The 13,486-nt window shown below is 41.1% G+C and overlaps 1 protein-coding gene across 6 annotated transcripts; it reads left to right on the top strand.

The window, feature by feature from the left end:
- The first annotated feature begins 152 nt into the window (after positions 1-152).
- Positions 153-12,760, top strand: max (myc associated factor X). Of its 6 annotated transcripts, none has more exons than XM_042390049.1 (5): positions 154-343; positions 633-659; positions 7,917-8,078; positions 9,775-9,913; positions 11,053-12,760. In XM_042390049.1, exons 1-5 carry the CDS (start codon positions 308-310, stop codon positions 11,238-11,240), a joined length of 552 nt encoding a protein of 183 aa, XP_042245983.1. In that variant the 5' UTR covers positions 154-307; the 3' UTR covers positions 11,241-12,760. The 6 variants fall into 6 exon arrangements, with proteins under 6 accessions (XP_042245984.1, XP_042245983.1, XP_042245988.1 ...); XM_042390052.1 differs by having other exon boundaries at positions 157-343; positions 7,917-8,024; positions 9,790-9,913; XM_042390051.1 differs by having other exon boundaries at positions 158-343; positions 7,917-8,024.
- The last annotated feature ends 726 nt before the right edge of the window (positions 12,761-13,486 follow it).

Genomic DNA, 13,486 nt, shown 5'->3' with positions numbered 1-13,486 from the left:
GAAAACATCTATATTTAAATCTTTCTACATTGAAAATCTATCGAGAACGTCAGATTTATTTGATACTTTACGGTAAAACTTCACGAGCGACTACAACTCCCATACGCCCCCGGGATGTCGCGCATGCGTGCTGTACAGCGGCAGCCTAGTGTGTGGTGTGTAGTCACGTGGAGACGGTCCTCCTCGGGTCTGTCCAAACAGAGCGAGCTGTTAGCAGTCTGTCTGTTGGAGCGCCGCTTGGTGCTAAACTGATTCATGTTGTTTTTTTAGCCACCCATCCCTTTAAACTTGACTATTTTATCGAAGAATGAGTGATAACGATGATATCGAAGTCGATAGTGACGTGAGTATGACCACTTTTACCCTTTTTAACGATGTTATTTTGCTTGCTGGCTGGATTTAGCCGAACTAGCTGCTCAGCTAGCGTTAGCTACCAATAAGCTGGCTAGCGTTCTGTCTGATAAGTGTTATTTCTCGGGAATCTAGTTTATAGATAAGCAACACTAGTTTTTCTTGCTCAGAAACATTTTTAATTTGCTAAATTATTTTACTCTCTAGTGACTTCAGCGAAACAGTAAGATTTGCTGAACAATTATGGCTACAATTGTACTTTTTGTTCTGTTTCTTTGCAGGAAGAATCACCGAGATATCACTGTGTGGTGCGTAATGCTGGGGGGATTTGTCCAAATGTCGAAACATGTTTCTCTGTTGCAAAGTGAATTAATCCACCAGAGTCTACTCTTTTCTATTTTATTTTATTTTTAATTATGTTATTTAATCGATTGGTAAGATTACACTGTGGATGTTGATGTGACTTCAAAGCGAATGTGAAAGTACTGCTGCCTTGTGGAAAAGCTACATTTATGTTATAAATTAATATTTGTGCACGGCAATTTCGCGTCATTTTTCATAGCGTTGAATATCCACATCCATAACAGTGCAGCGATTGTTGCTCGGCAGCAGCATTGCAGGGTTTCCCCCATGCTGTGTGTACGCGGCCATAGGGACACGGTGACACGACATCTATATTTAGACCAAAGCTTTATCCCGCTACAAAGGCTTTTCTGTTGCATGTTTATTATTTTTCCCGGTTAATACAAAGCTTTCCGTGCTCGGTGGCAGCCGGTTAGTCGCTCCGAGTCGACTTCCCCGACGGTTCACTTCATACCGCGGGGATTCCGCTCATGATCAGGTTTGCAAATTACACATCTAGGTCATCTGAGCAGAGAGAGAGAGAGACCGTTTACATTTAGTGCTGCATCCACGATGAGGATGTAGTGGCGGAGGTATAGATGCTGTTGCATGTTGTTAGAGGAGCGGTGGCCGCGCCTGCATCTCGGACAAGCCTTCGTGTCAGGAAGGGCTGCAGCGGGATGTCTTCCTGTGTTGCAGCCTGTGATTAGAGCCATCTTCTCTCGACAGGCCACTAAAGGGCTGGCAGCCTAAATGAATGACGTATAGCTGCATCGCATACACACCCTGCACAGGCTGCACAGCACAGTCTCCTTACCTCCAGTCAGATCTCCACAATTCAGATTGAAAGGGACATCAAAGCATCTGTAGTATGAAATTTTATCAGGATGTCTTACTGATATTCAGACAGCAAACATCAGTCAGAGCTTTTTTTTTTTTTTTTTTTGCTTTTGCCCTCCAGCAGACCTTTCTTCACCACAGTTACTTTATGCGTTGGTGCAGTCCAGAGCTCAATTGCACAGCCTCATGAGAAACCTTAACCCGATTACAGTTCAGTTAGTGATATTTAACTTGATTACTGAAGCTATAAGCATAAATATGTATGTTCTGAGTGTCATAGCTGCGTGTGCGCCTCAGAGTTGCTTCCATATCTGTGTATTTAGTCCTGAATGAAGGAAAATCTGCACATGTGCAAACAGAGCTGAGCGGTTTTAAGGAAAAATGTCAAATTAGGATTTTACTGAGCAATATTGTGATTTTCTATAAATTAATTACAGCCCCTGATTTGGGGTCTATATGAAACAAGATTGTACCAATCACAAACTTATCTGGTTTGATAAAATCAGATAAAATAATGCAGTTGTTTGATTGTTGAGTTTTCTGTAGAAGAGCTTATATTTATTAAAATATTACATAAGTAGTTTACTTAACATGACTTAGTAATATTCAAACATAGTCACGACATTCAAAAATTGCATTATATTTATCGATTACAGCGGTGTAGTAGGAGTGATACCTCCTAGATTATCTATGTAGAAAAACACATCCCGCTCATTAGTTGTTCAAACACACAGATGATACAGAGTGGTGTTTCATCTCCCCATAAAACCATCTTTGGCCAAGCCTTAATGTACATATAGTGGCGTGCAGAGAGCTCATTAACCACTATACAGCCAAGACTTCTTGTTTTGTGGTTTTGCCAACTCTCGGAATTAATGTTAATAAGCTACAGATGAGTAATTTTTATAGAGTTGTCATAAGAGACGGTGAATTCAGCAGCCACCGGCTTAAACTCGCACCTGCTTGTTAAGACACAGCTAATTATGCTATAAAATTTGCACTCTTTCGATGTAAAAAAGCCCAAAATACATCGAAAAACCTAAAGCACTAATGTTGGGCACAGTGTGGCAGACGTGAATAGGTTTCTATACATAGATAGCGGGTCTGTCGTCTGCAGATAGGTCTCAGCTAGTGAGATAAGAGAGCGATTGTCTAGCCACAGAGACGAGTAGATGCAAAGAACCAAAGACTTCACATATCGTACGCGTTGTGTCATGTTTAGAAGAAGTACTTTATTGATCCTCATGGGGAAACTGATTCTTTGCATATGACCCATCCTATACACACACACACACACACACACTAGGAGCAGTGAGCAGCTGCAGTGCAGCGCCCCAGGACCAACTTCTTTTTGCCAGTTCTTTGGTCAGGGGCAATGACAGGAGTATTAACCCTAACATACATGTCTTTGATGTATGTTAGGGTTGAATATAGAGCTAAAATGACCAGGCAACTGACAGAAGGTGAATCTGTAATAATTTTGATAATTAAGAAGTAGTTTTGTTGTGTTTTATATCATTTTGAAGTGAATATTTGTGTGTTTTGGACTGTTAGTTGAACTAAACAAGACATTTGAATACATCACCACAGGGTTTTGAGAGCTCGTGATGGCCATTTTTCACTGTTGACATTTTATAGACCAAATGAGTAATTAAAGAAAAAAAATCATTAGATGAATCAATAATTAAAGTAACCGTTATTTGCAGCTCTACTTTGACACAACCTCAAACTATGAAAGGACACGCTGTTTATTTTAAACGTTATATTTTTGCAACGGTGGCCTCGTTCGCCCACTGGAGCCTCCGGTTTATTGGTGTTTCCACTGTTATTAGCGCGAGAAAGGTTTTTCCACGTTGTCCAGCAGCCTGACAGAAGTGTAGGCTCTCATGCAGAGAATGCGAGACGACCACCAGTAGCCGAAAAGAAGCAGCCACCAGCTCTTCCACTCGGCACCTGGAGCGGTTATGTAATGTGTCATGGTCAGGTATGAATAGAACGGAGGCAGCAGCTCAGCTGGTGCGTCGTTTTAGGCAGCCAGCAAAAGGTATCGGTTTTAAGATGAATACATAATGGTTGCACTTAGGTAATTGGACACCTGTTTTTCACGGTGCCTGATGTACTTAACAACTCAGATACTATATAGCACGCAGCTAAGAAGGCACCACAACATGTCTGAGTAGAGTTACCTGTATTTATAACAGTAGATTGATTCACTGAACCATCACAGAGTAGGTCATTGGCTTTTCTATCATGATTTATCGGGCGTTTAACCCAGTTTGTTTTTTTCACATCCATTGAGATGTTAATAATACATGAAATGAGTTTTGCTACATGAGACTAGAAGTTGTAAATAACTGGAAGTTGTACATCATTTTAGAAAGTATGTTTGTGAGATATATATATATATATACATCTCAGTGGGGTTGTCCTGATATAAATTGTGAGACAGTATACATTTGTCATCTATTAGAGATTCTCATCATTTAGGATGTAACTGTTGCTTTAATTTCATTCTATGATCTATGATCTCTCTATGATGAAGTGCTTTCATCTGTCAGGTATTTAATTTGTTGGATTTGCCAAAAACAGACTTTATTCTGTTTTATCTGTCCAACTACTCTTTTAAATAAAATGTGTATATATATATATATATCAATATCATGATTATAAAATTCAATATACCATGACACATTATTGTATTTGTATAGAAAGTATAGAAAAACCTTTGTCGTCTCACAGAATCCAATATTTATTGCTATTAAAAGGAAAAATGGTAATAAAGTAATATGGTAGACATTGGCAAGAGATGTTAGAAGTTAATATTTTATTCATACATGACATGTAATATTACAAAATATGTGTTTTGTAATGAAAACTAACAAACACGCTAGTGGAGGAATCATTTTGAGCAGAGGTGACAAGCTACGCAGATCCTGATGCATCTGATCTCGTGATCGGTTTAGTTTCTAGATGAATGCTTAAACACCAGCCACACCCATCAAATATGTAGCATGTACTGTGTGAACCACAACCTCTGCCCCTTTTCCAAACAAGAGTTAACTTTTGTTTGATAAGTGGAGGTGGTCTTTATTTCAGACGACGTGGCCCGCCTCCACTATAAAGCACTGCGGTTCACCCTGTAGTGGGATTATAGTGTTAAACTAAATACAAAAACGTTTGATAGAGCAGTTGAAGTCTGTAAAACTAAAACTTTAGCTTTGTCGGATCACATGACTCTAGAAAAGTTTTTTTTTTTTTTCACAGGAGCGCGGTTAAGAGTGTTAGAAGTGGCAAATAGCAAAGTGTTAATTTAAATCACCGAGGGCACTTAATGGCCACAGTTGCCTTGTAATTTTATATGGAGCAGCTCCAGAGAGAAGTGCTTGAATACATGCTTGGATCTTAATTAACTTTCAGACATGAACATTAATAAATTCATTTTTTTAAAAAAAGAATTAGAACAGTTCTTTTTTCAGCTCATCCTCATAAACACCTCAAATGTTTTATGAGTGTTGTGTCACCAAACGTGTTCAACACCACTTTAAAATAATGATAAATGCTAAAAGTGGAATTTAATAACTCCACAGTACAAGTGTGAAGAATATTCCAGGTTATATTATAATTGAATGTCTCACCAGTCCTAGTTAGACACAAGAAATCAGCCATGTGTACTTTGTGAACCTGCTTTCTATTCAGTGAAACGGGCACATATGGAAATGGCTGCCAGACCTGTAATTGTGCGTGCCATCAATACCCGTCATGTGTTTGTTTATGCCAGAGTTAATGGAGGGAGTGGAGTCACGCCTCTCGTGTATGATACCAGGAGGCACATGGGTCCCGGTGGATTTGTCTCTCCTGCTTTTGGTTTATGGCTCTTGCGCAACAGGCCGCAGGAGCAGTTGTCACCATGCCAGCCAGACTAATCACATGACGAGCATTGTGGGGGGAGAGAGAAAAAAAAAAAATGCAGTTAATTTTATTAATGTGTGTTTATGACGGCCTCTGTACAGTATGCATGACATTTAGGCTAATACTTGACTTGGTGGGGTTGTTTTCTAGCATTAAGTGGCTAACTCAACAGCATGATTTTTATATTAGTTTCAGGAGTTCGTAAGTGAGTCACTCTCAATGTGTCGCCCCTCCCACCAAACACATGACACGCTGAAAGCTTGTTCTAACCTGTGTGTGTCGTCTCACTTGTGGCCGCTTTGGTTTTTATTGCGACGAGCGGGCAAAAATGAGTCAGATGATAGCGGGTCACATGAGTTCTACCATGTCCCGTCTGCCTGAGGCAAAGTTGTAACCACATCATCACCGTCGTCGTCGTCGTGCTGTTTCATTGCTAATATTTTAAATCAGGCTTTGTTTTGTTAGAGGTGTATGAAGAGAGGTGATTGGATGTTGGACTCAAATCTGGTGACAGCTGGGATTAGGCAAGAATCAGATTTGATTGGAGGCTGTGATGATTCGGCCTATAAACAGTTCAAACTGATCTGCTCGGCCCGACCCCTGGTCATGTGATCACGGCAGCCATCTTATGCCTTTACAGTGTAATTAGAATGCAAATGTGTGTTTGTAATTTTCAGCCTGTTAGATGTTGTTTCCCAACCGCTTCAAGCCCTGCGTGTTAATGGAGAATATATTAAAAAATGAGGGATCAGGTTCCTGTGATTAAGTCAGTTATTTAACTTGGCATGAGATGTGAAAAATGTGGAGTTTGATTCACTACAGCAGCCTGAAATTAAGCACACAAAAAAAAAAAATTTGACCCAGTGCAGCGAGGTCACATGATTTTTAAAGCTGTTTACTGCAGAAAACACAAGACACACTGGAGAAGCGAGTAGAGGAAACAGAGCCGCAGCTGCTGAACCCTCAGCCACAAAAAGGCAAATCTCCAGTGACGACTCCATAAACAGACGTTTCATCAGATCCTTGTCGGTCATCGCGTCGTTTAATTCAGCCGGGTGTAATCCTCAATCCAGGATCCGCTGTTCCCGTCCGCCCTCCTCCAGTGTCATGCCTTTGACCCGGTCGTTAATTTGAACGGCCACTCCCGTGCGCTCCTGCAGAGAAGGAGGGACAGAAATGCACCGCGGGGTCGGCTCGGGTCAAGGTAGCGGAGGGGGGATGGAAGAACAGGGGACAGCACGGGGTCAGAAGCAGAACGGCCACAGAAGGCAGCAACTTGTAGTTTATTTAGTCTTTTCTCTTGAGACAACTGGAGGTTGTTGGCTGACAGTGATGCCAGCAGTTAGTTGATTAGTAGGATGCCAGAAAATTAAGTAACGGCAATTTGGATGATCAATTATTTGTCACAATGTCTGCCAGGAAGGTTGTTTTTTTTTTTTATCTCCATTTGTCTGTTAGCAGGATATCCTCAAAACTCAACATTTTTTTTCATAGTGAAATTTTGCGATTGCAGAACATGACTTGGGTGGATCTTCCTTAATGTTGCCAAGTCATTTTTAACACATTTCACACAGCTCACGAGCTTCTGCGGTTCAGATAAATGAAAAGAGTTTTGTACATTTCTTCCATGATTATCATTGTGTGTATTTTAAACCTCATCCAGAAGCAAAGTTGGAGGCATTTTATGATATTTCAATCAGGTTAGATTGTGCAACCGTTGTGGAGAAGAATAATGTTGAGCTTGTCTAGTTTCTCAAGTAAATAGACAGAATATTTGCTAGTTACGGCTTCTCGAATGTTTTGACACTTGTCTCTCTTGTAACTTGTAACATTTATAGATGAGTTTGATTGATTTAACCCTCAGAATCCCTAAAACACAGCAAACAAAGAAAAACAGATGAATCAATCTGCTTGTTGAACAGTTGGAAGTTCATCTGGTACAATTTTTGAGTTTTCTTTTTTCTATAATTCACTTTTATCTCACTCACCAGCCACAGTAAAAAAAATTAGGAATTATTTTCCTACCTTTAAGTAGCTGACTGACAAGGTTTACACCAAATAACAGCATCCAAATTCAAGTTTTGCGCATCAGTTTCTAATTTTTATGCAATAGCCCGACGTTGCACGAATCTTAGCTTTACAACTTGAATTTTTCTAAAACTCTGCAACCAGGAAGAATAACAGAAAGCAGCTTATGTTGACATCAAACATTTAGAAAAGTCTATCGTGGATGTTGTTGGCGTTTTTATTTAAAAATCAGACGTAGCTAGTCACTGCCGTCTACCTCTCATATGACGATATTTGATTGCATTCACTACACAGACTGTCCTAGTCGTAAAGGCAGAGCGGGAACTTGGCAGCAGAGCGGTTTGTGTAGGTTGAGCGGGTGGGGGGGGGGACGGCCGGACACCCGCCGTCTTCTACCCACGCTGCTCCGCTGCCAGGCTGAAGGCCTTGTGACTCTCTCATTGCAGGCAGACAAACGGGCACACCACAATGCGCTGGAGCGCAAACGTAGGGACCACATCAAAGACAGCTTTCACAGCCTCCGGGACTCGGTACCCGCCCTGCAGGGAGAAAAGGTTGGTAAAGCTCAGCCTGGGAGTCCTCCCGGCACACAAATGATGGTCACTCATGTAAGATATTTTTGTATTTTGACAATTTGTTTGCTTGAATGTGCTGTGTGTTTAATGACTGTTTGACTGTTCATGACGTTTAGAGGTGAGGGCATTTCTACTGTGAGGTCATTTTAATTTTTTTGGAGTATATTCAGAGATGCAGATGTCTTTTTTTTTCTTGCTTTGTATGTGTGTCAGTGGAGGGAAATAGTTGAAGGAACTGGGAGGAGGGCAGATGGTGGAAGAGTACAGATTGGCAGCAGCAAGACAGTGATGCAGTCTAAATACTTGGACCAGCGTCAGGAAGTTATTATGAGGAAATTTTGTTGCTCTCTTCCTGTTTTGACATCCATGACATTGAGAGCATTTGGAGCGGGTTCAGGAACTGGGCACACATTGTATTTTCCCCTAAAAGACCAGTTTGAGACACACACACAGCATGAAGAGGAGGAAGGGAGGGGGGCGGGGGGGGGAGTTATGAGATGATGTGAGTGATGTTTGCTGATAATTTGTAAAGTGTTGAGTTACAGCCACCTCAGCGCTCGACCCACACCTCTCTCCCACGGCCGTACTGCTATTACGGCTCTGTCTTAGAGCCAAAACGCAGTATTTTCTCTTGTGGAGGAAGAGGTGATGGATATTAGGGCTGGGTATTGGACTTCAGTTTTTTTTTTTTGCTACAGACTGAAATGTGTCCTTAGAAAAGAATTTAGGAGACTGCCAAGTAGCGAAACCTGGCATCGAATGTCTGGTCATATTTAATCCTGTTTACTTATTCTTAGATCCAAAAATTCCTGATTTGAATCAGAATTTTGCCCATTTTAGATGATTTTATTCAGGCAAAACCCTCTTGCAGCTGCATGTGTTTAGATAAAATTTCAGTTAATAACTTTGGCAAAAGGATTTTGTAAAAAAAAAAAGAAAAAAAAAGTTCATAGTCCTCAAATGTGAATATTTGGTAGTTCTATGTTAAACTCAGTGCCTTTGGCTTTGGGAAGTTGTTTTGAACATTTTTCACTAGTTTCTGACGTCTTAAAGAGCAAAGAAATGAGTAGAGAAAACAAGCTGCTGATCCTGTTAAGTTGATGTCTCATTTATAAAAGTATTTCAATCTTTTAAGGTTTCATTTTCCTACTTTGGCTATCAGTCATAGTAGAAAGAAACTTTATCTAGCATACTCATATACCCAGCCCTAATTACTAATGCTGCTACGTCAATGAATGTACATGCCAGATGAAGCATATCAACAAGTCTGCATTGATAAGAGATGTTGCAAATGTTTGTCATAATATAATAATCTGTATCTGCTGTCCCTTGAACATGTGATGTGAGAGCCAGTCAGCCAGTCAGTCAGTCAGCTCAGGGGGGGGATTTGCTGCAGTACTTTTGTTTGCTGTAAATTAGACGAGCCCCTGACAGTAATGTGTCAGGGTTGTGACCTAGCTCGTGGGACGTCAGGCTGTGAAGTGCTGGAGGATTTTAAGAGGTTAAGAGGAGACAAGCTGTGCAGGAACACACAGCGTTGTCCTAGATTCTCCCCCCCTGTAGTCCTCCTGCAGTAGTTTGAGCCTGCAGCGTGTCGGCCTCAGGGCCAGCTTTTTTTAAAAAATTTTTGTACAGTCATGACAGTAGCAGAAGATTTTGTGTGAGAAATGTTGATAAGTACTCTGTATACTTGCGTCATTGCTTCAATTTTTGCATGTGTCACTAACAGCAGTCTACCAAACAGGCGTCTCGAGCTCAAATCCTAGACAAAGCCACAGAGTACATCCAGTACATGAGGCGAAAAAATCACACGCACCAGCAGGATATCGACGACCTGAAGAGGCAGAACGCGCTGCTGGAGCAGCAAGGTAACAATACTGCTTATTTCAGACGTTTTCATCATCATTTTAACCTTCAGGCTGGGGAGACTCTACAGCCGTCGGCCAATTATACAGACAAATATAAAAAAAAAAAAAAAAACGAGGAAGATCTGTGCCGGCTCGGTGCAGTCGTTAGTGTTCAGTAATGTTTGCCTGCTGATAATAGTTGGGATCCCTGTGACCTTTTCAGATATGTTTGACTTTAGCAAATCAGATTTGACCTTCAAAGGCTACTGAGACTGGGAACAGGAAAGGTGGAAATCCAAATGCCTCACTTCCATGTTGGAGCTGATTGCATGTTGGAGTGATAAAAAGAGCACGCGGACGGACGGTTTCAGAACATTTAGTCCCGATCTCAAATCAGCCGTCTGTGCCGCCACAACAAAAGAAGAAATTAGAAATCCGCCCTCACTGCTGGAAAGCCTCTGTTCAACTTTCCTTTGTTACTCACTTCTCACTGACGTTTGTTCGATCAGTCTTTCTTCAAAGCGGAAACACTGTGGGTTTCTGTTCTTATTCTGAGCCAGACGGGTGTCTGAGTATTGTACTGGATAGTTAAATTTTACCATCTTGACATCAGATAACAGATAAAACAGTGATGTGTTTTTTTTTTGTAGCAATCATCAAGAATTTCCCATGAAGCTTTGACAGCGAGCCAAAGACTGAAACCCAGCAGCGTCATATGGAGCACCGAGACTGACAAAAGACATTTAAATACATCAAATAATAATATTATCAGTTAGATGAGGAAATTAAAGTGTGAAAAGAAATACAGTAAACATTTTTATACTTTTACTTTAACCTCCAATCACTTCTTTAAAAAAGAGAAAAGCTTATTTTTCCTTTTACCTCCAAGTTGATCAAATTAAAACTTAGTTTATTTTATCTTTTAGCTCATTTTATTCCATCATCTTATCTCACCCAGTGTTTGATTCAACGTCTTCTAATTGCAGTGATTCCATTTGAACAAACAATATGTTCAGTCGTGTTTTCCCAGCCTGAATTTTTCTTCACTGACTCATTATTTTGATACTTTAACGGACAAAAAGATCAGGTGTGGAGCAGCTTAAAGGAACACTGTGTTGTTGATCATCCTTCATTCATGTTTCTTCTTCTGTGTTTTGCAGTCCGCGCTCTGGAGAAGGTGAAGGGCTCCACCCAGCTCCAGGCCAGCTACTCATCGTCTGACAGCAGCCTGTACACCAACCCCAAAGGCAGCGCCGTGTCGGCGTTCGACGGAGGCTCAGACTCGAGCTCCGAGTCAGAGGCCGAGGAGCCGCCCAACAGGAAGAAGCTGCGCGTGGAGGCCAGCTAGACGGGCCACTCTACTAAATTCTGGCAACAAAAAAAAAAAAAAGGCCGGGCGGCGGGGCACGAGGGAAGGTGAGAGGAAACGCAGCCTTCAAAGCTCTCGAGGCTCATCGACCTTTCCCGCCCTCCCCCACCCCCTCCCCTCCTCGCCATGCCGACCCACCCACAGGCCTCCCTCACCGTCCTCCTCGTTCTCTCTCCTCCATCTCTGGGTGGACTCGCACTGGAGACTCATGACCCCTCGAACCTCCTCACACCGCCGCCGCCACAATCGTCCCTCTTTCCACCCAATCTCCAAGAACAGGAGGGAGGAAGCCGGCAGGGTGGAAGACGACCGCTTCGATCCATCTAGAGAGCTTCAGGTTTTTTTCCCCTTCTTGATACACCCTTCTTCCCATCCCTCTCCCTCTCTTTTCTTTGGTTCTCCGTCATTGGTATCTCCCCCCTAGCAACGTCAACAATCCAAAACCCAAAAAGAGGCAGCTTGGCTACTTAAGGACTTGATGCTTTTTTTGTACCCTCAATGTAGCCCCTCCTCCTCCCCGGGTTGTTTTTTTTGGGGGGGAAGGGCGCGCCAGGTGTACTCCTCCAAGCACTGCTATATTATATATATTTTTTGTTTTTGTTTATTTTGTTATTCTTGATAAAAACCTGTTTAGAATTTACACACACACAACACCTAGATAAATCGTCCTGGACAAGTTTACCTTTTTAAAACAAAATAAAAAAAAAAATAAAACATTTGTAGCTTACTTTTTCCACTAAAGAATGTGAAGATGCTTTGAAGCAAATGTTAAAAGTGATACCCACCTCAGGCCCACAGGATTGCAGAGGTTTTCTGCCTTGACACGTTTGTTAACACAAGATTTGAAAAAAAAAGAAAAAAAAAAAAGAGACGACATGACTCCTTTGTTGAATTTGATGTTTTGAAAGAGAATATTCCTAAACTTGTATCGTATTTTGTCCTTTAGCTTGAAGTAGTGAATGACTTTAGGTGGCTGAATACGTTAGGCATCTCGTTTTATATATTATTATTAAAAAAAAAAAAAGAAGCCTTGATTGGATGTTTTCAAGTTCAAAAGTATGTTATGCATTTTGTAGTAATTTCACAAGTCATGGGAAAATGCCAATTTGTCACTCGTAGTTCTCCTTTAAGGGTATGAAAATAGGTATTGAATGTCAAAAGGTAGCTCCCGTCTTTTGCAGTACAAGGAGGCGAAATGAGTCCCTGTCAATGTGTTGTGCTTTACACAGTTAAAAATCATTGTTGCTGAATCCCCCCCCCCCTCCCCACCCCCCCAAGGAAAAAAGGAAGCATTTTGCGTGTCTAGGAAACGTGTGTGTATGTATATTGTTTCCATTTTATTTCCATTTAGGAGGATATAATTAGTGTAATAGGTCTTTGTTTGTCCGATTCCATTCCATGGAAATTACAAGTATGTTGTACATACTGCCAACAATTGTCTTGCAAGTTGAGGCCTACCTTTACTATGAGACTATAAAATAAACTATTTTATCCTTTAACACGCTCCATGTGGTTATTCAACCGTTCAAATATGAAAACGTCAACAAACGCAGCCATTACCTGTAGAGTGTTTTTTTCAAAATAAGCTGCAGTGAATTTCACGATGGGTATGAAAGGTTGTTTCAACACATTAAAGAGGAGCTTTCAGGACTGCATGTACTTGATGTCATAATTTCAGGTTTTTCTGGTTTCCATTGATGCTGGCAGGTGTCTGGAGTAAAGACTGACGGCTGAATGTACTTTAACGTCTGGTTATGTAACAACTCTCCTCTTACACCCGTGTAGTTTTCTAACTATGTGGTCAGAAGAGGAAACCGGGCCAGATGATGTGTTCATCTGTGACCAGCAGCCAACCTGTTTTTACTGTATGTACACAGTTCAACTGTCTTCTCTTATTTTAAGATCTTCATTTTTTCCTTCTTCAATAAGTTCAGGGAACTGTAACGTGCTCTTAAAGATGAAAATGTTCAGCTGACCGTCTTCAAAATAAGAAAAATATTGATTACAGCTGAAATAAACATTAGTACCTCATTGACTCACTGAAATAGTTTTTATGTGTTGGTCATTTATAAAGACATTAGCGTGTCACATTATGAGAGTACAAGGTGCGTCTGTTCTGAACATTTCTGCCCTGACGAGGACGTTGTGGTTGAAACCAGTCGATGTTTTGAATCAATCTGACTCGACGGGAGAAATGGTTTCACTTTCAAGTTTTTTTTAAAAAA

This window comes from Thunnus maccoyii, chromosome 17 (assembly GCF_910596095.1).
Source record: "Thunnus maccoyii chromosome 17, fThuMac1.1, whole genome shotgun sequence".
Lineage (NCBI taxonomy): Eukaryota > Metazoa > Chordata > Actinopteri > Scombriformes > Scombridae > Thunnus > Thunnus maccoyii.
Note: the sequence above shows the minus strand (reverse complement) of the source record. Positions and strands in the feature narration are given on the sequence as shown.

Coding starts and splice junctions, on each gene's coding strand:
- max (XM_042390049.1), top strand. CDS start 308: ATGAGTGATAACGATGATATCGAAGTCGATAGTGAC. Junction 344..632: donor ATATCGAAGTCGATAGTGAC/GTGAGTATGACC, acceptor GTTTCTTTGCAG/GAAGAATCACCGAGATATCA. Junction 660..7,916: donor CACCGAGATATCACTGTGTG/GTGCGTAATGCT, acceptor CTCTCATTGCAG/GCAGACAAACGGGCACACCA.